This window comes from Salminus brasiliensis, chromosome 4 (genome assembly GCF_030463535.1).
Source record: "Salminus brasiliensis chromosome 4, fSalBra1.hap2, whole genome shotgun sequence".
NCBI classification, from domain to species: domain Eukaryota; kingdom Metazoa; phylum Chordata; class Actinopteri; order Characiformes; family Bryconidae; genus Salminus; species Salminus brasiliensis.
Window position 1 is genome coordinate 35,880,220 of NC_132881.1, and position 27,721 is coordinate 35,907,940.

The 27,721-nt window shown below is 42.0% G+C and overlaps 1 protein-coding gene across 4 annotated transcripts; it reads left to right on the forward strand.

The window, feature by feature from the left end:
- Window positions 1-551: 551 nt before the first annotated feature.
- On the forward strand, window positions 552-27,595 carry trim9 (tripartite motif containing 9). Of its 4 annotated transcripts, none has more exons than XM_072678228.1 (11): window positions 552-1,551; window positions 15,387-15,482; window positions 16,240-16,362; window positions 17,770-17,880; window positions 19,401-19,554; window positions 19,663-19,808; window positions 21,072-21,210; window positions 21,864-21,902; window positions 22,213-22,516; window positions 23,781-23,943; window positions 24,241-27,595. In XM_072678228.1, the coding sequence occupies exons 1-11, from the start codon at window positions 649-651 to the stop codon at window positions 24,316-24,318; spliced, it is 2,256 nt and encodes a 751-aa protein (XP_072534329.1). In that variant the 5' UTR covers window positions 552-648; the 3' UTR covers window positions 24,319-27,595. The 4 variants fall into 4 exon arrangements, with proteins under 4 accessions (XP_072534329.1, XP_072534331.1, XP_072534330.1 ...); XM_072678230.1 differs by having other exon boundaries at window positions 22,213-22,462; XM_072678229.1 differs by lacking the exon at window positions 21,864-21,902.
- Window positions 27,596-27,721: the final 126 nt, after the last annotated feature.

The following is a 27,721-nucleotide window of genomic DNA, read 5'->3' on the forward strand; positions in this document are numbered from 1 at the left end:
CCATGGTCCTGGAGGAACGTTGTTTCGTTTCACTGTGTACTCTGTATGTAGTTGAAATGACAATAAACCCACTTGACTTGACTTGACTTGAAATTAACTAATCAAACAGAGTGTCTTGCTATCCCTTTGCTGCAGTGACACTGTGAATTTCCCCAGGGTTTTAGGACCATGTCCTGTGCTTGTGACCAGCTGTTTGACGAAAACTCTAGATTTATGCACACTAATGTTTCCGGAGTGTTATCTAGGTAGTGTAAAGGCCGAGGACCCCCTAATTCACTTTGTTGTCACGTCTCGAGTCGTCGTGTCTTTGAAAGTGCTGTGTGTTGTCTCACGAGGAGTGCTTTTTTTGTCTGGATGCCGGCCACAGCTCGCTACTCACTGATTGGCTGCCCCGCTGAATCTGGCAGCTGCTTTGGCCAATAGCGGTTCACTTTGGACTTTCGTTAGTGGCCGAAATCGCTTCCTCCGCGGTTGCGGATTGGGCTGCGCTGTGTTCCCGCCCGCGCTATAAAGCTCCCCTCCTTCGGCTCTGTGCGTGCATTCCGAGGAGAGGGGGCTGACATCGGAGGGGAGACTTACAGCCGGGGTCGGTAGCGTTTATTGTTTTCTTTTTCTTTGCCTTCTCTGGCTTCACCGTTTTTGGCCAAAATGGAGGAGATGGAAGAGGAGCTGAAGTGTCCGGTGTGCGGGTCGTTTTTCCGCGAGCCCATCATCTTGCCCTGTTCGCACAACATCTGCCTGGCTTGCGCGCGGAACATCCTGGTGCAGACGCCGGACGCCGAGTCGCCACAGAGCGGGCGCGCCTCCGGCTCCGCCGCGTCCGACTATGACTACCTGGACCTGGACAAGATGAGCCTGTACAGCGAGGCGGACAGTGGCTACGGCTCGTACGGGGGCTTCGCGAGCGCGCCCACCACGCCGTGCCCCAAGTCTCCGAACGGGGTGCGTGTCTTTCCGCCGGCCCCGCCGCCCTCCCAGCAGCAGCAGCAGCAGCAACACCACCTGCTGCCTCCGCCAGCCGCCTCCGGTGCGCCTCCTCCTCCTCCCCATCCTCATCCACATCCCCCCGCCATGATGATGATGATGATCCCGCGCAACGCGTGCCTCACGTGCCCGCAGTGCCACCGCAGCCTGACGCTGGACGAGCGCGGCCTGCGCGGCTTCCCCAAGAACCGCGTGCTGGAGGCGGTGGTGGAGCGCTACCAGCAGAGCAAGGCGGCGGCGTTGCGCTGCCAGCTGTGCGAGAAGAGCCCGCGCGAGGCCACCGTGCTGTGCGAGCAGTGCGACGTCTTCTACTGCGACGCGTGCCGCGTGCGCTGCCACCCGCCGCGCGGCCCGCTCGCCAAGCACCGGCTCGTGCCGCCCGCGCAAGGGCGCATCAGCCGCCGCGCGAGCCCGCGCAAGACCTCTACATGCACGGAGCACGAGCTGGAGAACCTCAGCATGTACTGCGTGCAGTGCAAGACGCCTGTATGCTACCAGTGCCTGGAGGAGGGCAGGCACTCCGCGCACGAGGTCAAGGCGCTCGGAGCCATGTGGAAACTACACAAGGTGAGGAAGAGATGGAGGCCGTGACGGAGTGTTTGTGGATGGAGCAGGTGTCAGTAGCCTGGAAGCGTGTTTGTGACTACACTGATTGTCCATCTTATCAGATGGTTAGACATGTTATGAGAGAGAAGAACATTCCAGTATACTCAAGCCAGTGTCACTAGGTTAACAGTTTCAGGGGGGCCCACTCCTGGACCTGGAGATCTACCACACTGCAGGTATTGTAAGGGTTCAGCACCAACCCTTATCTAAAACTCCTAATCCAGACAAATATTGGAGCCAGGTTGTTGGATCTGAACTCTTCATGGTGGTAGATCTTCAGGATTGGGTCTTGAGATTGAACCAATCTGTGACTCAGCATTGCACTAAAGCAATATGGGATTGAATTAAAAAATGTGTAGCTCAGGAGAGCTGTGACAGTGCAGAATGGACATAGGCTGTGTTCTTGGGATTGCTATGCTGCTGTGTCTTCAGAGTGCAGAGAACCTCACTGAATATCAAATGTTCAGTGGACAAACCGTTTAGTATCCTTACATTTACTCTCCACCAGGATTGTCCTCAGTGGTTCACAGCTCCGGTCATGTAGTACCCCTAATCTGCAAATTTCCTTGATTTAACACATCCAATCCAATTAATCAGCTAATCAGCAAATCTCCTGGTTTGAAGTATGTGTGCAGGAGCAGGAAAAGCACCGAAATATGCAGAGCTGGGGTACTCCAGCCACTGGTCTACGCTCATCCTAGACTAGGCACTTGTGTACTCTGTAGAGGTAGTCTAATTTATCCATAGTCAGGTAATGACAGAGGGGTTTCACTGTGCAGAATTCCTCTACCCCATCAAGAACCCAGTCAGGACCAAAGATATAAGCGTGTGATTGTTGGTCAGTAATGTTCTGCAGTGTAACTGCGTTCAGAGTGTTGACCGTTTAATAAGTTGTGACAGGAATGTGGCAGTGAAGAGCAGAGGCGGCGGCAATGTTCGTGTTAAAATTCAGAGCACGAGCCAAACGGTGCTCGCTGTGATTCAGACCGAACAGAACAGAGCAGACAGGGAGGAGAGGGCTGTTATCTGAGTGAACAAAACATCTCTCGTCACCTCACTGTAGATGTTGTGATTGATCCAGAAGACTAAAGTCAGGGAGCACATTGAGTTCAGAGTGAGAAGGCAGTGTTACTTGGTCACTCAATCAGAGCTGTGTCAGAGGTCTCTCATTTAAACAGTAGGCCTGCGTTCCTCGTCCTTTAGTTGGTGCAGCTCTGAAAGTAGATCATTACTAGGGGGATGTTCTACCTGTTTCTTATGGGAACTGTGTCTCCTTGGTAATGGTAAAGGGGTATGTGTATTTGTCTCCATGGTAACGTTAAAGGGGTGTGTGTTTTTGGCCGACAGTAGTAAAAGAGGGCCCTTCCGCTCTGTGTATGTGAGTGTGTGTGCATGCATCCGTGTTTTTTAACTATACATACAACAATAATTCAGGCCGCTTTTACCACAACACTATAGATTATGTGATATAAGTAATATAGGTGTAAATATAATAAACTGTATTGCACATGTGATAAACATAAAATGTAATATATGACTATTGTTATATTATGTCAAATCACATCACAATACACTTTTCTGAGCATACTGTGGATATCATCCATATGTAAAAACACTGACCATGTGTATGTATTGTTAAGGGCATAATTAGACTTATTTATTTGAATTTAGTCCAGCCCAGTATATCTCATTTGTTTAATATGGCAGTAATGGTGTCTGTTCTAACTTATACAACCTCAGAAAATGACATAAAAAAGAAAAATAATGAAGATAACCTTCTTCTCTAGCCAGGTTGTCTACCTGTAGTATGTAGTAGTATAATTGCAGTACTTAGTGTTGAAATACTTGAGCCTGGTCTTTAGCTTGGTGATGGTTGTGATCTTGTGCCAGTCTCTACGTTATTTTGACTTTGTCTTGGTGTCGGGGTGGATAGCACTCTGACATTTGCTTATGATCCAACAAATGCAAAGTCTCCTTTATTTCCAACTTTTTTTGTTCTTTGCTTTTTCTGTAAGAGCAGTGAAGCAGTAATGGTATGCTTCAAATGAAGTTTATTTAATTGCTGTGTGGTTCCTGGTATAAAACAGGCGTAGTTAACCTAATTTGTAATCTGTTGTGTTATGTTCAGTCAAAAACATCACATGGTAAGCTAACTGAAGTTTAATTTAGTGAGCATAATGCAAAGAGATAGGCCTCTTCATTTGCTGTGCAGTATCGCTGTGTTGAAAATGTGGGCTTTCTCCAGTCCTAATATTATGTCAGCATCAGCAACATCAGATAGCATCTACACCGATCAGCTGCAACATTGGCACCACTGACAGGTGAAGTAAAAAAAACACTGATTATCTTCATCTACGGTGGCGTCTGTCGATGTGAAATGTGGATATATCTGATTATATTAGACAGCAAGCGAACAATCAGGAAAAAAGCAGGGAAAATTAGCAAAACATGAGGCAGGTCTTGTGGGGATTTTCTGGAATGCAGTGGTTAGTACCTACCAAAAGTGCTTAAAGAAAGAAACCAACTAATAACTGGCAACAGGGTCATGGGCGCCTAAGGCTTAACTTATGGGACGTAAATCTGCTGCTAGCACCTTGGTTCCACAAGACACCTTCAGAGGTCTTGTGGAGTCCAAGCCTCGAATGGTCAGAATGGCACAAGGGGGACCTACTCGGTATTAAGCAGGCAGTACTAGTCAAGTCAAGTCAAGTCAAATTTATTTGTATAGCGCTTTTTACAACAGTGGTAGGCGGGTGTGCCGCTGGTCTGGTATGGGTGGTGGTGGGTGGGGGGGCTGATGGTCGGACTGGTAGGTGGCAGCAGGTAGAGGGGACCTCAGCGGGCAATCTTCCAGCAGGTCGGGCTGGGTGGCCATTTACTTGGAGAAGGTAAAAGAGAGAGTTAGTTCTGAGTTCTGAGTACTACTGTTATGGCTGACCAATGGATATCCAAGCATATGAGAAACATGGTAGAAAAACACTCAGTTCACTGCTGTTCTCATCTCAGTCTCACCTGCTCCTATTCTTGCATGTGCCTTGAACTGGACTACTTCAAGGTCTTGGTCTAGACTTGGTCTGATCTTGCCTGTAATCTTGACTGCAACACTAGCATATCTTGCAGGCCAATGTATGTGTGTAAGTAAGAACTGAGACACTCTTTCTCTTATTCTCTCTCTCTCTCTCTCTCTCTTTCTGTCTATACCTCGTCCCCTCTTGAGTCACACTTTAACATCTTTGTGAACAATCTTTCTCTGAAGGCTTCGACTTCATCCGTGTGCAGTGTGTATGTGTACATGTGTGTATGAGCGTGCGAGAGAGAAAGAGAGTATAGACTCTGATGTATGTATGTAGAGTGAGAAATGCCTATCTAAAGCTCTTTGATTGTGTGATGTTATTTTGAGAGCGATGGCACAGCTGAAGAAACCCCACTCTCCATAGGGCAGATTAAGGATGTGTGTGGGTGAGTGTGTGTGTATGTGCGTGGGGTTGGTTATGCACTCTCTTTAGCTCTTAGTGTGATAATGTGTGGGAGTTGAAGGGAACAGATTTAGAAGTGCGCAGTATTACCCACTCACGTAGGCACACACGCATACACAACGTAACACTGTATCTGTGTGTGTGAGTGTATGAGTAGCAGAGCTCCTGGCTATGACAGATGGACCAGAGGGACCCACCCAGGAGAAAAGACTTGAGGCTCTTTCCTCTTGGTGTTCACACTGTGTTGTGTGTGTGTATGTGTTGCCCATATTCTGGGGTGTGTGTAGCATAGCTCAGTTTGTCATGTGTAGATGTCCTGGGAAATTCGGACCCAGAATGACACACAAAGTCTGATGACACTGGAGTACACAGCTGTTACTGTGTGTCCTTTGGGTATCTTTTGTGTATGTGTGTGTGTGTGAGTGTATGTATGTGTGAGTTTGCTCGTATCCTGTTATTCCTCAGGGGACAATGGAATCCTTTGTCTGTGGGGCCTGTTGTCGTGGTGATGTATTAGATTCCCATGGCCCCCTTAAACTGGGGCCAGTGTAAAGCTTGTGTTCATCTTATGTAGGTCTACAGGTCTGATTAGAGGTTTGAGTTATAGATATTTCAGATATTTCACAAAGCTGGATCTCTCGGTTTAGCCAGATAACTCTTGAGTTTAGCCTGTTCTTTTTGGACAGTCCCGACATTTGGGGTTACATTATCTGGCTAGCTTTGTGAAATACACTTTGTAGACAAATGTACGAAATCAAGGCTATTAAAAAAGAGTTTATCCTGCTTTTGTTGAAGTAACTGTCTCTACTGTCCAGGGAGGGCTTTCTACTTCATTCTGGAGCATTGCTGTGATGATTTGATTGCATTCAGCTGCAAAAGCATTAGTCAGATTAGAATGTTGGATGGTCACCACCCCACCTCATCCCCAACTGGATTGAGCATCAGCACTCCACTGCTCCACAGCTGGATTCTGGGGGTTTACACTCCTCTAGCTAATGCCTGGGACTAGACAAGCTATGCGTGTGCTTTTGCACATCTGTGTAAGCAATGAGTGCTTCTTAAACTAGCTGAATGCATTCAGTCACAAACATTTGGACATATATTGTATAAAATCATATAAATATTCTAGTGGTGCATTTTGGACAAAATGCAAAGTAATAGACACTGTGTACATTCAACAAAAGGGTCAGTTTCTTCTATTAAAAAAACCCCAAAACAGGTTATATGAAAGTGGGAAGTGGTGTGGAAACAGAAAGATTTATTCCAGTGGTCAGTGATGCCAGATTGTGACAGTTACTGATTAAAAGCTTGTAGCACTGATTGTAGCTTGAAGCTGACCAGCCATCAGCTAGACAACAAATAGGCTTTATGATGTGTTATGTCGAAGCTATTCTAAACAGCAGTGAGTTAATATGAAATCTGCTGCACCAAATGTTAGAATGTGTTATTCAGTGGTGGTCTGTTGGTATGCTGTATGAATCTAATCTAGCTTGGTGGGTGCGTGGGTGTGTGCGTGGGTGTGTGTGTGTGTGTGTGCTCTTACTCTAGTTAGATAAGAGATTGAGTTGACAATGAAATCGGAATCCAATTTATAATTAAGTGTTTTTTTCCCATAGCCTGTGTAATGGCACCAAAACCGCACACACACACACACTTACACCACACAAGGCACTTAAGAAAAGAGCGAGAAACCAGTGAAATATGAAACGAACATGAGACACTACAACCCCACTAGTTCATCTGACCCCCAGGCCGAGCTTTGATATCCGTAAGTTCTAGCTCAGTCTTTTATGCATTGAAGTCCTGTGTAGCTTTAATTTGATTGTATGCATTGTGTTTAAATGAGCTGTTTGCTTTGTGAAAAAGCTTATGTTCTGCCATTGTTCTGACACAGCGGAGCACTGGTGTGTGGTTGGCCTCTTCCCAGAATGCAACATTCTCTGAGCGTCACTCCAAGGCACACTGCTTGTCCTCTATGTGGGGCTCTATCTGAGAATCACACCAGACTATTATCTGGCATTGATAGGTTCAGTGTTAAAGGTCAGATTCTGGGTGGTTTTGATCAGTACATTCACTAGTCAATACACACATTCTCGCTTTTACAGTTGTCACAGGTACACTTGCATGTAAAAATATGCACATACTAGGTAACAGTACACAACATTCATAAATTTAGTTTGATACAATACGGTACTGTCTTAATACGTTGCACTTTTCAATACAGAAGAAATGAAGAGTACCTAAATATGTGCCCTTTTTAAAAGGTGCCACAGAATACATTTGTTGATTTATAATTTAGTATAATATAGTATGTGACCTTGGTTGGGGTGTCAAATTCTCAGATATACTTTTTCAAGCCTTATGTACAACCCTGTTATTTTGCCTCAGAATGAAACATGCCGACTGTACTTTTACTTAAATGCAGGGCTCTGCATTTATTGGCTGGTTTAAGGCACTGATGAATTCCTACAGAATCTATGTTTGAAAACAATTTTATGCCTAAGTAACACTGTATAGTATTGCTGTCCTCTTAGCATGATGTACTGTTAGCAAGCTTAGGAGATTGTAGCCGGTTAGCTTTTAGCCTTGCCCCACCTGCTGCTTTGGATTTGCCTGCAAAAAATTGAAAGTGAATCTTTCCCTCTGATGCGTGTTTAGCTCCAGTTTCAGTCGGCTGGGACTGTCCTTTTTTTTTTTTTTTTTGAGGGAGCAAAAGTTGGTGGGAATAGATGGAAAGGAAAAGGCTAGCGTCAGTTAGTTTTAAACCAGTGTGAATCTCCTCCCGGCTTTTGCTTTGTCGCGTACCGAAGTTCAGCAACCTTTTTGTGGACACTGGCACAAGAAAAGCAGCGGTCATAAGGCCTGGTTCTGATGAGAATGAAATGGGAAACAATTCTGTAAATAAAGCTGTCGTTGGAGAGAGGAGGAGGTAAAAGCTAGCTACTGTGGTGTAAGATAGTTTGACAACACTTAATTTGATATAAGAGCCTGTTCAATTTTAGCGCTGAGAACATGAGGATAGCACTGAAATGTAGGCATTGCTATGCCGATTACAAAAACTTTAATTAATAAGTTCATATTTTGGCCATACCAACGAGCAGACATTGATTAATATCATTATAATTCATTCAAACATTTAAATATCAGTGCAGTTTAATTGCTACCTTTAGTCTGATAAATCATAAGGCACTGGTGCATTCGCCACCCCTGTTCCCATCTGTTTAATTTGTGAAGTGTGTTATGGGTGTAGATGGCCATGCTTGGACGGCCAGATACGAGCACAGCATCTCCTCTTCACCAACCCTCATCAATTTTATTCCAACACCGACTCGACTCGACTCCCTGGTCATCTCCTCGCTACGTTTTTTTTTTTTACAGATTCTCCTCTTTGCATGGGATCTTCTCTGGGTCTCCTATTTCCGTTGTATATCTTTCATGTCAGAGTACATATTTAAGGTTAGCTGAGGACTGTTCAGAGCTGCTGTGGAATAATTAGGTCAGATACGAGCAGTCCCAGGTGTTGTACAGAGAAAGGCTAAAAGATGAGATAGGGAAGAAGACAAAGGAAGAAAATAGCACACTTGACAGCAGGGGGGAATGGCTAGAGAGCCGCTCTATCTCTTTCTGTCGTTTTTGTGATATCACTCCGTCTCATGGATCAGTTTGTTCTGTGACAGCACTCTGCTGGGACAGTGCTCATCTGCAGGATCACTGCAGAGCCAGAAACAGCTTCCTCACTGCAAAGCTCAAGGCACACACACACACACACACACATAGAAACACACAAGAGAGAGCTTTTCTTGGACCTTTTCAGTGTCCTCTGCCTCTATCTGCAAGGATCCCTACTGTATGTGAGTCTATTAGTTTCATAGTTTCATAGTTAATAAATCATTTACACTACTTTAAAAGTAATGTGAGTTATGTACGTAGCCATTAGAGTTAGGAGCTATTTAGACCACATAGAGAACATTCACATTACAGGGTTTGGGTGGCACAAATCTCTATTTCTGGCCTAGATTTGACACAGACCTGATTTTTTAGAGCTGTGTGAACACAAAACCCGACCGATAGCAAATAGCAATAGCAAAAACACAGCCTATGTCTGAATAAGGCGGGTGTATAGCATACACTATTGCATATTTGAGTTTGTGAAGCTTTCTGGAATAAAGGTCCATAATCAAAGTCAAGTAAAGAGTCTTTTATTGTCATACAATACAATACTGAGTACAAGTACACAGTGGAGCAAAATTACGTTCCTCCAGGACCATCATGGTGCACCAAGGAGCAGAAGTAATATATTACAGATACATAAAGATACATAAAGTGCAAACATGGGACCAGAACAACACAATACAATAAATAAAACCAACATTAGACACAGTAAACAGACTAGACAGTGCAGCGCTGACACAGCACTCAGTACTGAATGTGTGTGGTGGGGATAAGGTGCAGAGGTCTGTAACGTGCTATAACATATAGCTATACACAGTCAATGTATAACAGTGACTGTGTATAGCTTAGCAGTAACTGAGGTAGAAGAGAAAAGTTCTTTTGTAATACAGTATTTAGCAACAATATGACAGACATCCTCAAGTACTCCAAGTACAGTCATGTTCTTAGTACTAGATCCCAGCATTTTATAGTAATACTGACAAGAATGAATATATTCAAACTAGGGCTGGGTAATATGACAATATTTTACCATATCCTGATAAATGTTGTTTTTGTGATTTACAATATGTTTGTCTAAGCATATCAAGGATATTGTTAGTGCTTAAAAAACACTGATTAACTGCTTTCATTTCCAACAGTGTAATTAGACTGGTTTCATTAAATAAAGTTCAGCAGATAAAAAAACACTAAAATCACTACTGGATGAAAGAATCCAGTAGGAACTTTGAAAGAGCAGACAGAAAACCTGCTGTTTTCTGAAATTTCTGTAGTGCAAAGATTTGATTGTGTATGAGTCATTACTGCAGACCTCTATCCTCTATTTAGGAGACTGTACATGGAGTTGGCATTGTCTATAGATTATATTATATAAGTAGTTTTAGGTCATTTCTGTTGGTCCATTTGAAATGAACTGTTTACACAATGTAAAGGAAGAAAACTAGGAAACACAGAGCTAACAACATTTGATACAACAGTGAATACAGTTTCAGATGGTAAAGGACCTGGTTTATTCTAAAGAACACATTCCGTATATCAAGTTTAAGCAGCATCCAGAATTTCGCAATCGCATCCAGCCCCTTTGGGAGCTCCCTTTAAAAAAACCTGCACACTTGGCTCTCTGACTCTGAACAGATTGTAGTTTTGTGATGGCCTCAGGCCTACATATGCTGTTTTTTCAGTGCCAGACCAGTACAGTGTAGGGGTGGACAGTGCTTATCCAAACTTGGTACAGTTTCACAATGCAAGTTACTCAATATGGGACACGATACAGTATTGGGACCCACCTCCTAATCGCTGAATTCAGGCATTCAGTCCCATTGCCACAGGTGTATAAAATCAAAACATAAAAGTGCAACAAGACAGCTGGTTCTTCCCTCCTAGATATTTCTTTATCAACTGTGAGTGGTGTTATTGAAAAGTGGAAGTGTTTAGGAACCACAGCAACTCGCGTTAAGTTACTGAGCAGGGGTCTTTGAGTGCTGAGAAGCATGAGTGCATCTCCAACGCTTTGCTGACTCAATAACTAGAGTTCCAAACCTGCTGTTACAGCTGCAGAGGGGGGACCAACTCTATTTCACTGCCTATGGTTTTAGAATGAGATACCATAAAAGATGCTTTAGGTGTAATGTGTAGGTGTCCCAATATTATTGTCCATGTAGTGTATATCCTCCTATCTTACATTTTTCTCATGTTGGTAAATGATAAAAAAAGCAGGTAACAGCAGCAGCAGTTACCTTAAAACCCAAATTTGTCAAAATAAAGCAGGCCCCTCAAAGCAGTTTCAGGAAAGTGCTGGATGATGTGTTAGCATGTAGTTTGCTAATTGGTGTGTATAAACTTCTTTTGCCTGTTATCTGCATTACTGTTGCTATGGGTGGAATAGGCCTGCTCTTTGTACAGCACAGCAGCCTTAATGAGCATCATATCTTTGGTTTCCCTTTTACTTTGTTGTCTCAGACTAGGAGGTAGACTTGTGGAACTTTAAATGATACACTGACAATAAAAGGACATGGAAGGATAGCGCTGTAACCTTTACTGTGAGCTGTGAAGGCGTTCAGACAAAAAACACACTGAAACAGCTGTACAAACAAATCCCATATAGCATGGGATCATAGTGTGCCAGCAGATAATGGGAACTTGAGATGCAGGAGCTGCTCTGCGTATGTAAAAAAAAAAATCTCAGTTTCACTTTATTTGGATAGTACACTGTAGCCTACTGTAGATTGCCTTTAAATGTTCAAACTGTTTACATCTATAACTAGCAGCAGTGTTAGGGTTAGGATTTGGATCAGGATTAGGTTTAGGACCAGGGTGAGAGTTTAGGCTTTTGGAAAAATGAAGATGAATTTCATGACTACATTTCTTGGTAATGTCACAGTTGTGGAGCTCGAAGGTGGACGTAAAGTGTTACTAAGAAAACAAAACAAAGCAAACAAGATACTTAATAAACAAGAACAAAATACTAAAACAAACATAACCTTAGAACCAAACTAAAGGAGAAACACACACACAGTATAAACACAAGCCAAGCAAACAACAGTGAATTGATGTGGAAAATACACAAGACCAGGGACACTGAAATAAAGGGACTGCATATACACAGAGACTGACAGGATACACCTGAGGAAGATAACAAAAGGACAGGGCTACAAAGGAGGCACAGGTGGGAACACTAATAACAAGGTGGGGCTAGGGCAGAGACAAGAACTAAAAAAAACAGAGCCAAGAGCACATGGGGAAAACCAAAACAAACTGACAGAAGGAAAACCAAGAGAAATGGAGCAGAGGGGCACAAACAGGACAGACGTGCAACAGATAAATGGACTGATAATCCAAAATAATAAAAAAAATAACCTGGAATAAAAGCTTTTTACATGGAGTTAAATTGAAAGATACGAAGGGTTTTGCCTTCTCCTGTAAAAATACCATTTAGTATCATATCCAAATAAATTTAGCATTACTAAAATCTCTGGTGAAACAGCAGCTTGTTCAGCCAACATGCAGTGATGGCAGTATTATTAAATATTGGTTGTAATACAGTTACAATTATCTGGTTATATATATTTTTTAAATTATTTTTTTAAATTTTAAATGATTCTGTTTTTGATTTAGTTAGATAAGTGTGTTGATTCCTTAGTGTTTTAATTATAAACTATAGATATTTTAGAGAGAGGTTTGGCTGAGATAAACAGAAATTCTGAAATAGAACTTTCTTAAGGCCTCTTGCAGCAGTTCTCTAGGCTAAACAAATGCAACCTGTAGAATTTATCAGCAACTGCAGGAAAAAGCTGTTTTACTCTGATACAGTGTACATATATGTCTATATATGACCGGTTACAGTGAGTTTCATAAACAATGTCAATGTGCGCCTTAACAATTAACTGCTTAACTTGTATACTTATTATATCTTTCTGTTTATGTGTTTGTACATATATGGGAGGCTACTTTGCTCTTTACTTTGCTTTGCACTTGTTTGTGTTCCACTGTACTTTTGTGCTGCTGTAATACCTGGCTTAATATCTATCTGTCTGTCTGTCTGTCTGTCTGTCCGTCTGTCTATCTAGCTATAAGAGACCCTCAGTGGCGATAGATTTGAACATCTCTGTGGTGTTCTAAAGTGTTTGGTGTAGCTTCTGTATGAAGATATAATAAATTACAGAGGCAATAAGGGCTGCATAGAGCAGGGTGCATTGTGATTGGTCAGAGTTGGATGCATAAGCTCTATGATTGGTTGAGCATTTAGAGCCTGAAGCAGCAAGCACAAACTAATCAGCTCTGACAGCTTCCTGTCATCCTCACGCTCGCTCTGTCACTCTCTGCAGAAGAAGAAAAAGAGTGTAATTAAATGGGCCTAATCCTCCTGCAGGGAATTATTTATGCACAGCTTGATCAGACACTTCACTCACTTTCATAAACTGTACACCTACACGCTGAACACCCCCCCCAACACCCCCCTTATACACACAGGAACAGTTAGACATGATGAGAGAAAAACTCCTGAGTCCTCTTACAGTGGTGACAATTTTACTGATGTCAGCAACAACCTACAATCATTACCTTTTCCTGCTCTGAGAGTGCTGATGCAGCTGAGCTCAGGTAAAAATACACACACACACACACGCACACGCACACGTTTTATCTATCTATGAGAATGATTAACCCTGACCGTAGTGGCAAATGCAGTGGCAGGGCAGGCCGGGTCACAAGGTCAGAGGCTGACAAGGTCATAGAAGCAAGGATGTAATTTGATATTGATCTGATTTGATTGGGTGGCCATGGACTGTAAACATTTCAGCACCTGCTGCAGTAGTGTATGTTCATTTCACAGAAGGTTACAGAACATAGGCCCGCAGGGCTAGGAGATACAGTCAAAAAAGCTTGTGAGTAGCCTGGTGAGGTGACCAGAAGTCAAGTTAAATTGGTCAAATTGCATTTAAGCTCTATTTCGTAGCATAGTGCGGCCATAATTTAGGGGTTAGCTATAAAAGAACACTGAGCTAGGCTCAGGGCCCATGCAGTGCCGTCCCTGCTGTTTTTCTCTCTTGGGCTTTTGTTTCCTAAGAGATCACACATTGGAATTCTTGAGAATTGCTGCTGTACTTTGCTACTGCAGTTGCTAGCTTTTCTATACACATGATCCACAATATCCTAGATGCATGTTTATTATCTTTATAGCATGTATATCCAAATGAGAAGCATTCATTGTACTACTAGTACTACTATTACTACTCCTACTACTAATAATGATAATGATAATCATCATCATCATGTTCTTCTTCTTCATTTGGCTGTCATAATGCAAAACTGAGGACAATATTCAATCGTGAAACATCACAATGTTCAGTTCGTACAGTATCCCCTGAACCCAATGTAGTCATCTTCAGTGCCTACCCAGCATCAGCGGCTCCCCCATCACACAATGCTGCCAACACTGGGAGGGTAAAGGCTAGCTTGTGCTTCCTCTGAATCACATGAAGTGGCTCCACATGTTTTTGGACAATGCCATTGGGCAATTGAATGCGCTTGGAGGAAAAGCGCAAATTGCACATTTTGGTTTATCAGCTATTAGATAAGCGCTTTAGCTAGCATTGTGAAGAGTAATGGAGGAAGAGTAAGTATGCCCTCTTGGACTCCTGACCACTGATTGATTTATGGCATTGCCATTGTTTCGGTTGAGGAGTGTCACCAGTGTTCTGCTACAGCCATAGAGTTCTTCTGTGTGTGTGTGTGTGTGTGTGTGTGTGTGCATCTTCTTGTGAAACGCAGAAAATATATGGGGGGAATCTTTCTTGTTGGTTGACGTAGCAGCACTGGGATGTTGAATTCCACTCCTGTGGCTTCCCACACTCAGGAAATGTAGGGTCATCCAAGTCTCACTTAGTCTGTTTCCTGTTCACCCACCCAGGGACTGCTCTTATAGACATTTACACACGCACACACACAAGTCTTTATGGATTTGGAGACTGCATACAAACACACAGACTCCTAAAAAGTGTTTTTTTTAGGTTATTCAGTAAAGGCAGTGTTACACAGACACAAATCTTTAACGTTTCCCTTCTGTCTGCTTTTCCTATACTCTCACACTATGGCACACTTGTAGTGTCACAAGCAGGGTTACATTTGAGGTGGGATGCAAGGTGGTGTCATTCTCACAGTAAAAAAAGGAAAGATTCATTATCCTGAATATATTTTCACTCGCTTTGGGTGATTGTTTTATGTGTAATCTAAATCTAAATGGGCATATAAATAAGTATAAAGACCACTGTGGCCATGGTGATCATAGCAAGATAACAGATACCTAAAAGCTATACTTAAATCTGTAAGTCTGTATAAAATGGGCGTTGTTTTCACAGTATAATCTCCTATAAAGTATAATAGATTTTTTTTTCAGTGCCAAAAAAGCATATAAGCGACCTTCTTAGTTGTCTTTCCAAAATGTACAGCTGTACCATTTGATTACTGTTCACACTAATGATTCTACCTCATTTTGCACCACTACAGCAGTGCATTGTTATTGCGTACCTCAAGGCAGCCTCAGAGCCAGGGACAGCAGGAGTGACCAGAATATTTAGACCTTTAGGCAGAGACAGATGTACAGTATCTAACCTCCCTCTCTCTCTCACACTCTTTCTCTCTCTCTGTCTCCAGGGCCAGCTCTCTCAGGCACTCAACGTTTTGTCTGATCGAGCCACTGAGGCCAAAGAGTTCCTTGTTCAGCTCAGAAACATGGTGCAACACATACAGGTACTGTTTACACACATGTCCAATCTCATTTTAACATTTAGAGAAGTGTAAGAGGAGTTTGTTACTTTCCATTACAAAATACACTATATGTCCAAATATTTCTGGACACCCCTTCCAATGAATGCATTCAGCTACTTTAAGTTGCATTTATGTCCATTGCTAAGATGTGGACACCCACAGCTAGTGTAGTCCCAGTAGAAAAGTATTGCCAATAGAATAGGACTTTCTGGAACAGCTAAACAGAGAGGTATTCAGCCTCCCAGCATTGAGCTGTGGAGCAGTGTAACTGGGTTAGAGCTGGAAAGTTGGGGATGAGGTCACTGAATGCAATCAAATCCACACAGCAATGCTCCAAAATATAGTAGAAGCCTTCCCTTTCCCTTGACACTTTTTTGTTTTTTCTATATATGCTGGATTGAAGTGCTGAACAAGTTACACTTGATTGCATTGCCCTAAGATTGCCACCGATTACAAGTATACTGTAGTAAACAATTCTATGTTTTAATACAATGCTCATAATTAAAATAGTTCTTTTAGAGACTTTAAACTGTAGAGTTTTACACTACTTTGTTTTTATAAAAATATATACTTTTATATTACTATATTTATATATTTTCTATATTTATCATTTTAACACTTTATTGTTTTCAACATTATCCTAACACTGTTTTCTCATACATCTATATTCTTATAGACTTTGTCTGAAGTTACTGCCTTGCCGTTCCAATGAACATGTCTGTGTGTGTGTATTTCTCAGGAGAATGGAGTTGAATTTGAAGCATGCTTGGTGGCTCAGTGTGATGCACTAATTGAAGCTCTCAACCGCAGAAAAGCTCAGCTACTGACCAGAGTCAACAAAGAGCACGAGCACAAACTCAAGGTAAATCACATACGCTACCTTCAAAAAACCCTACAGCACATCCAGACTGGATAAGCCCAGAGAGGATTATTATGTTGTGTTGTGGTATGTTGTGTTATGGTGTGTTGCGTCGTGCTGTTCCACATTGTGTCATGTTATACTCTTATGTTGTGTTGCGATGTGCTGTTCCACATTGTGTCATGTTACACTGTGGTATGTTGTGTTATGTTGTGTTGTGCTGTTTCACCTTGTGTCATGTCACTCTGTTTTGTTGTATTATGTTGTGCTGTGCCACACTGTCATGTTACACTGCGTTATGTGGTGTTTCGTTGTTCTGTGCTACATTGTGTCATGTTACACTGTGTTATGTTGTGCTGTGTTGTTCTGTGTCACATCTTGTTACCTTGTTATTCTGTATTGCTTCATGTTACACTGTGTCATGTTGTGTTGTGATTTTAATATGTTATGCTGTGTTGAATTGTGCTGTATCATGATGCTTCATGTTAGGTTGTGCTGTGTTAAGCTGTGTCTATCATTGGTTTATGCTGTATTGAGTTGTGTAGCAATGAATTCCCTGTGTTGTGTGGTGTGGTAGTGTATTATACCGCATAGTGTTATGTGGTTCCATGTTGATTGCTGCGCCACAATTTTGTGCTGTGCTGCGTTGTTTACCACTGTGCTGTGATTGTCATGGTTCAGAATGCTCTGGCCTGCTGCTGTTTGGCACAACTCTATTCAGGCCTGCTCCTGCCTCTGGTCTCCATGGAGCCATAGACCTGTTGCTATGGTTACCAGAATGTTAGGTCTTCAGAATTGTTTAGTGGCTAAAGTGAGAGGAAGCAGATACCCACGCATGCACACATACACACACACACACACACACACACACACACACACACACACACACACTGTTCTGTCTGTTTTAAATATTTCATCAGCTTGATTCCACTCAGTATTAAATCTTTTTAATGCATATTTCCTATCATTAGTGTTGGATTATTTAGGAAAGACATCATTTGAAAATGTTTAACATTTTCAAAAGGAAGCAGCTAAGTGGTCTTTCACACACATACACACAAGGAAAACACACATACTGCTTGCTCATAGAGGATGCAAAGAGCCTTTCCTGCTGTTGCCTAGCAACCCAGCCTCAGCACCAGTGATGGTAGGGAGATTCTAATATTCAAGCCTTCAGGCAGAAACAAAGATTTATCTCGCTGATTGATCTAAAGTGCGAGAGAGAGTGAATGAGAGAGAAAGCATTAATTATTGTGCTCAACATCTCTTTTTTTCAAGTGTGCAACTTACCCACCCTCTCAATCCTTCTCACTTTCTCAAAACATCCCTCTGTCTCTTATCCCATTTCCATCTCCTTCATCTCTGCCTTTCCCTATCTTTATTGCTTTTCTTTATTGGTTTCTCTTACAGGTGGTGCGAGATCAGATCTCTCACTGTACGGTGAAGTTGAGGCAGACGACAGGTTTGATGGAGTATTGCCTGGAGGTCATCAAAGAGAATGACCCCAGCGGATTCCTGCAGGTAATTCAGCCTAAGACTATACAAGATTCTAAGACATGATACACTGCAATATAAAAAAATAAATAATAATAATAATAATATAAAATAATAAAATAAAAAAACTATGTATCTAACCTAATTTATTACTTTAATATTGGCTTATTTAAAGTATTATCTGACTTAAATAGCTTTTTTACCACACTAAGTATTTATTAAGGTTGAACTGACAAACACAAATGTTTTGTGAGTTCATGACATACTTTTACAAATACACAATTATAATATTGCAATGCAAAGGTGTGATCATGGAGACATGATCATGTTCATCATGCAGAATAATTATTGTTTTAATTATGATATTTCATGCAATTGCATTATTTGTATATCAAAGTATGCAAACCGCCAGGACCAAACTGTAACTCACTTCTCCCAACTTCCATATCTAGTCTCTTTAGTAGATCACGTTTCAGCTGAATACAGTCATCATTGGTATTTATTACAGTTATGTTCAAAATATTAAAAATACTGAATCATGAAACCAGTATAGTAAACTAAGTTCAATGATGAGCTGAGTGTATCGTTACACACTTACACACAAGTATTGTTACACAGAACAAGATACCATATTATTAGAAAAAGCCTTCTAGAGGTTCAGGTTCTATCGCCAGTATAATAAATTCTGTACACTGATCAGCCATAACATTAATACTGTTTCTAGTGACCAGCAAGTGAACAGTCAGTTCTTGAGGGTGATGTGTTAAAAGCAGGAAAAAAGGTCAAGCATAAGAATCAGAGACATTTTGACAACGGCTAAACTGCTATGTCCCCAACACATATCTAAAACATCAGGCAGGTCTTGTGGGGTGTTCCTGGTATGCAGTGATGAGTCCAAAAAGTGTTTCAAGAAAGAAACCACCTGTGAAACAGTGACAGGGTCATGGGCACCTGAGACTTATTGATGTGATCCATGGAGGCTTCCCACCAACTTAAAGGACCTGCTGCTTACATCTTGGTGCCATGGGACCACCTTCAAAGGTCTTGTGTCACATGACTGGCCCTCGTGTTCCTCCCTGTATGTGTGGAGGTCGCTCTCACACCTGTTCAGTATTTTATTCATTGGTTCAAGTATTTAAGGACGATGTATCTCAACTCAAGTGCAACGTCTTTTGACGTCTTTCGAACGTCTTTCGAAATGTGTGACTACCAGTGGTTACTGACTCCAGCTTTGGATTTTCCCTTGTTTGCTTTGGTTGAGAAACAGCATTACAGAGGAGGCATCACCACATCATAAACCCTAAATGCCATAAACACACCTTGTTAACTTAGGACACTGTCATGAGTGGTCTTATACACAATGCAATTACAGTCATGGGTGTCTGTCTCGCCCACATCACAAGCTAAATAACCCCTTAACTGTCTTTAACCCTCTAACCCGACAAGGGGTCCGCAGGCTTTTTAGGGAGTTAAATCTTTACTATGCTTGGCCAAATACAAAGCATTAAAATTTGTATGTGTGTATATGTGTGTGTCTGTGCGTGCAGATCTCCGATGCACTGATTCGTAGGGTTCATATGACCGAGGGCCAATGGGGTAAGGGCACTCTCACGCCTCGTATGACCAGCGACTTTGACCTCACCCTGGACAGCGGCCCGCTGCTACAGACCATCCAACAGCTTGACTTCGTTCAGATGAAGGGTAGGACACAGTGTGAATGCGAGCATGTGTACCGATAGCCAAAATATGGGTGTGTGCTGTGTGTGAGAACTGATGTGTTTAAGGCTATATGTGTGTGTTTGTATGCAGTCCCTGCAGCTCCAATCTTGCAGCTGGAGGAGTGCTGTAGTCAGACCAACAGTGCCACTCTGTCCTGGAAGCAGCCTCCACTCTCCACCATCGCAGTGGACGGCTATATACTGGAGCTTGACGACGGCAGTGGAGGGCAGTTCAGAGTATGTGTTTTACACACAGACACACACAACCTATAGATTTGATCCCCCAATAGTACTGCATCCTGCATACTTCATACTTCATCACAGTTGTTATAAATAGGCATGTCCCAATCTAATTATTGTATCCTCCAGTGGAAGCCAAGGCTCTTAATAGACAGCTGTGTGGTTGTATTATTTATACAAAAATTTTTTAATAACAATTTCTATAATGAGACATTGTTGACTGATTTCTTTAGGTTAGTAGCAACTTTTTTGTGTTTTTTCTGTGTTTAATATTTCATAATCCAGTCTGATCAGTTCCTTTCAATCAAGTCACTTTATGTGTGTTATGTCAACTACTAATGCTATGTCACCTACTCCTCTCAGTTCTGAACACGCTCTTCAGTGCTGGTTTAAAAACAAGGCATGCAACAGAGTGTTTCCATGATAGTTTTCTAATGTTTTGAACATGTTGTCTTTTCATGTTCCACTATATAATAGTTCCACACTGCACTACTCTCCACTACTCTCAACTCTTTTATTTACCTTCTGAGAACATCCTTCCCGCTGCAGGCTGGGGAAAATGTCTGTTAATGATGCCTTAGACACCAGGTGGCGCTCTGCACACCATGGTTAAAACAAAGACCCAGAACCCAGATTGTGATTAAAACAGACGATTTATTAAAATATGCCTGGATCTGCCCCGTCATCCATAGTTGTAAAATCATGTACTATGTACCATGTAGTTGTAATCATGTCTATTTAGCATTCTGGACACATCATTTATTATAGCTTTCTACAGATCATAGCAATGAAGCACAAAATACAATCAGTATTTTCCCCCTGCATATACACGCAACTGTAAATGGCATAAGTCGATTTAGGATCATAGTCTTGGCCTGTGATATAATAAAAGATTTGATCTTTTTTACAGCAGCTTGCTATTTATACACTTCTTAGTAGGCTGCTACACACAGACATGCTCTCTCTCTAAACAGGCCAGGCTCTTTTTTAAGCCTCTCAGGTTCTTGTGTTCTGATTTCTGCTCCAATTTTCAAAGTCTGACTGGTGAACCCTGAGCTGTGTTCTGTTCGCTGTAGCTTCTTCTGTAGATCTAACAGAGCTGGTTATACCATTAAATAAAATTAAAGTAAGTAATGAATGTGTGTTTGAGTCCTCTGTAGATATAATAATATTGTGAAGCCCTCAGGATATAATGTGTGCATAGAAAAGTGTGTACTTAACAGAAAGATATGCACATTCACAAAAGTGTGTACTCCACAGGAAGTGTACGTTGGCACGGAGACAATCTGCACGGTGGATGGACTGCACTTCAACAGCACATATAAATCACGTGTTAAAGCCTTTAACTCCAGTGGCGTTGGGCAGTACAGCAAAACACTAGTCATGCAGACGTCTGAGAGTAAGTTTAAGAACGTGCTGCCGTAAACACACACACCTGATCGCTTTGTCATTAGATATGCTTGGCTCTGGTTAAGTAGGGAAGCTGGATGGTGTTCAGAAAGTCGCAGCAAAGCTACAAACCAGTGCAAAACAAGATATTTAATATTCCTTAGTTTTAAAGCACAACACAAACTTTTGTCTCTTGTAAAAGTATTTGCTAACGCTGCATGTGTAGCCTGTTTAATTGAAAATGCAGCTTACTTTGGAAAAAGTAGTTAAAAGTAGTTATAAAGCCTTTATTAATGGAATACTTTGCTCAAAATTGCTAAAAATGAATGAAAGCTTGTGGGCGGTCTGCTAAAAGTAGGCTAAGGAGCTTGTGGTCCCTGATAGCTCACATTCATTGTTAGTCATGTTAGCATTTTTTGGGAACAGTTGTCTTATATCATGTTTATAAAGGCTTTATGACTGTTGTTTTGTATGTGAGGTAAGCAAATGTCACTGAGCAGATCCAGCTTCCCCGACCAACTGCTTTACCTCCCTCTCTCTCATCAACCCTCCTTTCTATTGCTTTACCCTCTTTCTTTTCTTTCTGGCGCTCCCCCCTTTTTCACTCACCCTCTCCCCCTCCCCTCTCTCCCTGTCTCTCTCTCTCTCTCTCTCACATCTCAGCCGGACTCCCCCCATGTGATATTAAATCTCTAGCTACAGGTATGGATGGCTCTCTTAAACACACTCCTCTTCCTTCACTTCCTCCTCTCCCTCCTTCTCCTCATTCTTATTATAACCATGTTAACACCCTTCTGCTTCTGTCCTTTTTTAGTTGCTGGTGTGTGTATGCGTGTGTGTAAATGTAGTCCATATTGATTGTATGCATGTGTGTTTGTACTGGACTGTCTCGGTCATTAACACTTGTCATTCAAATCCATAATGACTCATCCACTGTATTTAAGGAGTGCTTAGTGGGCAATACATGATTTGTGCATTTCTGTGTGTGTGTGTGTGTGTGCCCTTTCTACAGTTGCCTGGTTCACCTTTGACCCTGCGTCGGCCCACCCCGACATCATACTGTCTAATGACAACCTGACTGTCACATGCAACAGTTATGACGACCGTGTCGTCATGGGCAACACAGCCTTCTCCCGCGGTGTGCATTACTGGGAGATAACCGTTGATCGCTACGACAACCACCCGGACCCTGCGTTTGGGATCGCACGGGGTGATGTGCTGAAGGACGTGATGCTGGGGAAGGACGACAAAGCCTGGGCCATGTACGTGGACAACAACCGCTCCTGGTTCATGCACAACAACTCCCACACCAATCGGTATGAAAGGGTGTACATGCATGTGTGTGTGTGTATGTGTGTGCATGCATGTGTGTGATTGTGCATGCACAGAAGTGTCAATGAAGCATATGGGTCTCACCAAACGTCTTGTATGTGTGATTGAGCATGTGGTATCTGCGTGCTTGGATTCAAAGTTAAACTATGAGATGACTGCTAGGTATTCAGTAAAACTCTACTGAAGGGCAGTGTTCATAAGACGTCACTGAATGTTCCTAGAGATACAGTTGGAAGCATAATTTACAAGTTCAGCGTTAAAGGAACACTTTCTAGAAATGAAAGGAAGAGGAAGCCATCACCGGATGCCACCAGATTCCTGCTGAGGCAGGTGGTCAAAAACCCTAGAGCGACTGCAAATGACCTGTAGCAAGGTTTGGTGGCAGCTGGCACTGAAGTTTCAGTTTGCACAGTAAGGCTCTCACCTCTGTTGACCCAAAAGCACAAATGTCAGCTCCAACATGCTCAAACCCAAATAAATAAGCCACAGAAGAATTCTGTTCTGTGGAGCAAAAAAACTTTTCGACCTACGAATCAGAAAATATGATAGGCTGATTGGCTTTAGCTGGCACTGGTAACCTGCAGCGTGTGGATGGCAAGATGGATTCAATTAAGGATCAGGATATTATAAGAGAAAATATCATGCATTCAGTGAGGAAGCTGAAGCTTGGGCATCCTTGGACCTTCAAACATGACAATGATCCCAATCATATCTCAATGTCCAACAAGGCTTGGTTTCAGAAGAAGTTCTTGTGAATTCTGGAGTGGTTGTCTTTGGTAGGATTTGAAGAAGGCAGTTGCAGCAAGCAAATCCATGAATATTATTGAACTGGAGACCCTTGTCCATAAGGAATGGCCTACTATACCACAGGAACACTGGTGTCTGGCTAAGCATCATGTTTGCAGCAGGTCATAACAGCAAAAGGGATCTCTACTAAGTACTAAAGATGTTTATAATGAAGGGGTTGTAGACTACAGTAGTCATTATGTCAGTATTCTTGAAAGGCTAGTAGGTGTTGCATTCCCGTAGGAACACTGTGCTTCAGTAAAGTGTTACAGTGTTGTTGTTTTTTTAAATGAAAGTTTAAGATTTCGGCTGGACACGGCTTGAGGCAGAATGCATGATGCTAATTGTTTCCATTACTTGTTGGCTACATCAACCTCATTTTAGGTTGGAATAAGTGGGAAAATGAACTAAACTAATGAACTATAAACTATATTTTTAAGAATCTTTCACTTTCTCTCTCAGAACGGATGGAGGGATAGGTAAGGGAGCGACAGTGGGTGTTCTGTTGGATTTCTCGCGGGGAATTCTCTTATTCCTCATCAATGACGAACAGCAGGGTCCAGTGGCCTTTGACTCTCTGGAGGGCCTTTACTACCCTGCCATCAGCCTCAACCGCAATGTTCAGGTAACACACAAACACACACACACACAGCAATACAAAGGCTAGTATCTGTACCAATAGAGAAATCAGACATCTGTTCTCATCAGAGAACAGACATCTATTCACTCACATAAAAAGGGGAAACTTAGTTAGTATTGAAAATATTATTGAATTACCTGCAACAGGTCTTGGAGCAGGTGTCCCAATATTTTTGTCCATAAATGATATGTTCAAGTGAACTTAGTAATATTTGTACATGAGCATTGCCCTAGTTTTACTTTTAATCTCAAAGGCACCTTTTGTTTGTGTGTGTGTATGTAGGTGACTCTTCACACTGGACTGCCCATTCCAGATTTCTACACTCCAGGAGAGTCAGACCCTTCAGGCTCCGTCTGCTGAAGACACAATCATACGCTCGATGCACATATACACACACAACTTTATATATGAATGCATAGGAAAATCTGCAGAGTACAATTCGAATTTTCAGCAGCCTTCAATGGTACTGGGTTGGTTGAGAAGTTAAGCAGTTTTATTGAGCTGAGTTGCTAGGCCAGATTTTTACATGAAGCATTTCCTTTAAACATGCTCTCTCTCATAATTGCCCACAGGGGGAGACATAGAGTTGAGGCATAGAGTACAACTGCACCTACGTTAATAACCACTGAGAGGGAGTGGGAGACAGAGAAAGAGAATGAGAGGGAGGCAAAAAAGGAAAAAGAAGGCCCGACTGATTTGCCCCAATATTCTGGCCATATTGTTGTTCCAAGAAAAATGGGAACATGGATTTCACCAGTCTAATGCAACTCTGGAAAGTGAGCAGAATTTATTAGATCTGAACTAAGATTAGACAAGAAAGCGAGAGGAAAATGCATTTGTTTTTGTGTATGCTGTCATATTAGAACTTATAAGTCACAGGCAGTCCAGTGATCACACTTAAATCATCACAGTCATATCAAAATATTATGACCACCTACCTAATGGAGGATGACACTGGCAATACGTTGTGGCATGGACTGTGTTAGGTGACGTTAGGTGTTCGTTATAGAGGTTAACTACCACTCGCTGGAGTTATCGTTCCCCTCTGGCATTAATGGCCTGTTGGGCACCACTAATATGCCTTTGGGAGGCACTCAGTGTGCGAGAAGTCCATTCTCTGTACGCTACAGTGGCCCTAGAGCATCCCAGAGATGCCACCACCCTTCACCCACTTTTACAGTCATATCAGAATATTATGAGCACCCCTGGTTTGGTTGAGGACACCCCTCAGCCCGGGATGTCACAGAGTTTGTTGCACATGTAAACTAGCAAGCACACCAGTCAGTTGTAGTAAGAGTGCAAATCGATTGTCATGAGTAAAGAACATAATTTGACTAATCAACATGACCAAAAGGGCATGATAATAGGCTACAGGGTGAAGGGTGGTAGCATCTCGGGAACCACTAACTTTGTAGGATGTTCTATAGCAGCTGTAGTGAAGGTGTACCCAGAATGGTCTTCTTGCACATTGAGTGCCTCCCAGCAACATAACAGTGGTGCCCCACAGACTGTTATTGCCAAACCAGGGTGAAGAGTCTGGTAAGTGGTACAGAGCAATCGGCACACCAATGTAGACCAGTTAGTATTGGTCATAATATTCAGATATACCTGTGTATATATAGTAGAATCACTGGTCATGCTGTTATTTACCTGAAATGCAGCAATTGGCCTACGCTGTGGTGGAGTCGTTTTCATACAAACAAGTGTAATCTAAAGCCACCCACAGCACCACCAGCATGCCACAAGTGCAGCCAAAGATACACCTCAGTGTGAAGACAGGAAAAATATGAATGTCCCTTTGTCTTTCTCTCTCTTTCTTCTCTCTCATCCTCTGTTCTATTATTTAATGATTGGCCACTTTACCTAACAGAGTGAAATATTTAACAGCCCTAATGACCAATTACGAAGCAGACTGGCATCCAGATGACAGTGACTTTACACTGGTTTTATTATTATTATTATTATTATTATTATTATTATTATTGCAGTCTTGTCGGTGCTAAAGCTTAGACTTGTGGCTCTGTTCCTGAAAGCAATAGAGTCCAAGCAGATTTTGTACTTTTATTCATAATCAGATATTCTGTGCAGACATCAATATGTGTAGAGGTACATCTGTAGATATATCTATATCTGTAGAGAGTACAGGATTATGATATACATATAAAGCTCTATGATTTTACTACATTGATTAAGTTCAATATGATGTGAATGGGATACTGACGCATGTTATGCTGACAGAAACGTCTGTATGGGCTTTTTCTGGGCTTTCTTTTTTTGGGAAAAAGTTGGGGAATTTGAGGACATGTGGCCCTCACACAGTAGAGACTCACACACACAACACACCTTAACAATACACACAGTTCATTTGAAGAGTAAAACTGAAGTATTTATTGGAGATTTTCAAATCAGCAGACAGAATTTACAGCATCAACTGTAATGGCCCCCAGCCCCCTATGCATACACAATCACACACTGTCATGGTGAATTATTCTCACCACATTTAATGAGGCCAGTGTATGTGCTTTTGTAATGAAAAAAAACACTGGGCTCACACACATACACAGACACACTGCATGTACACTCACCCCTCGCATACACAACAGTCCCCTGCTGGCCAATACACGTAGACAACAAACAACAGTAGCATTCATTCACACACATACACAGACAAGTACACAGCAACCCCATCAGCCTTATATAACTCATCAATGAGTGTGCAGACAACAAAAAAAATACCCCATACTTTCTCTCTCTCCACTCTCTCTCTCTCTGTCTCTTACTCTCTCTCTCTCTCTCTCTCTGCCCCCCATTTGTTACTGCCTCAGAGCTGTACAGGCAAATTGCTAAACTTTAATGAAACACTGGTGCTGCTTCTGTTTATATGTCTGAAAATTACAGTAGACTATATAGAGAGATCCATATTTGTGTTTATTCACTGCAATATATAACAGCACAGCTGTAAATCCAAAAAAGAAGATTTATGAACTGGCAATATGTCCTGTGTTCTGGAAGTGTGAGAAGACGCTGAGTGGATGTGGATGTAGGCTGTTTCTGGCTGCTGTGCTCTGGTGCAATGAGACACAGATCTACTGTCTCTTTTTACATAGACCATTGTGTAGCCTGCTTAAGATAATGAACCCCTGACCCCACTGATGAACTCACTGACCCCGGGGCCTTTCCTCAGCCTGGTGAGGAGACTGACTGGATGCGAGCAGAGGGAGGGGGAAGTGTCTACACTGAACAAAATCTAGTGTTTTAAATTCACCTGATTCCCATGTGTACAACCGTTCCATATTACCTGAACACAGTTCTGTTTTTCAGTTGACTTATTTTTAGCTGTAAATGTGTTGCTGTAATGTATTTCATCCCTTCAGAGCTGATGTACACATTTGAATCGTGGAAATTTAAAGCACTCTATTTTTGTAGTGTATGACTGTAAAAGGGTTTCTTTATTTTCTTTATCAGAAATGAACCCCTAATGTGAATAAGAATTGTATTATTATTATTATTGTTATTATTATTATGGATGTTACTCGCCCATCATGTACCTGGCGCTTTGTGCTCTCTGTAACCGTACAGTATATTCAATAAACTGATTGAGTGGATTGAATCCATCTGTTCTTTCCATTAAAAAGAATGTACTGTCATTTTTCTCAAAAAAGCACATCACTATTATTGCCATCCTTGCATTAAAGGCTTTGTAAACCCTCACCTTTATTGAATATTTTCATGCAATTCTCATGTACATTGCCAATCATATGTC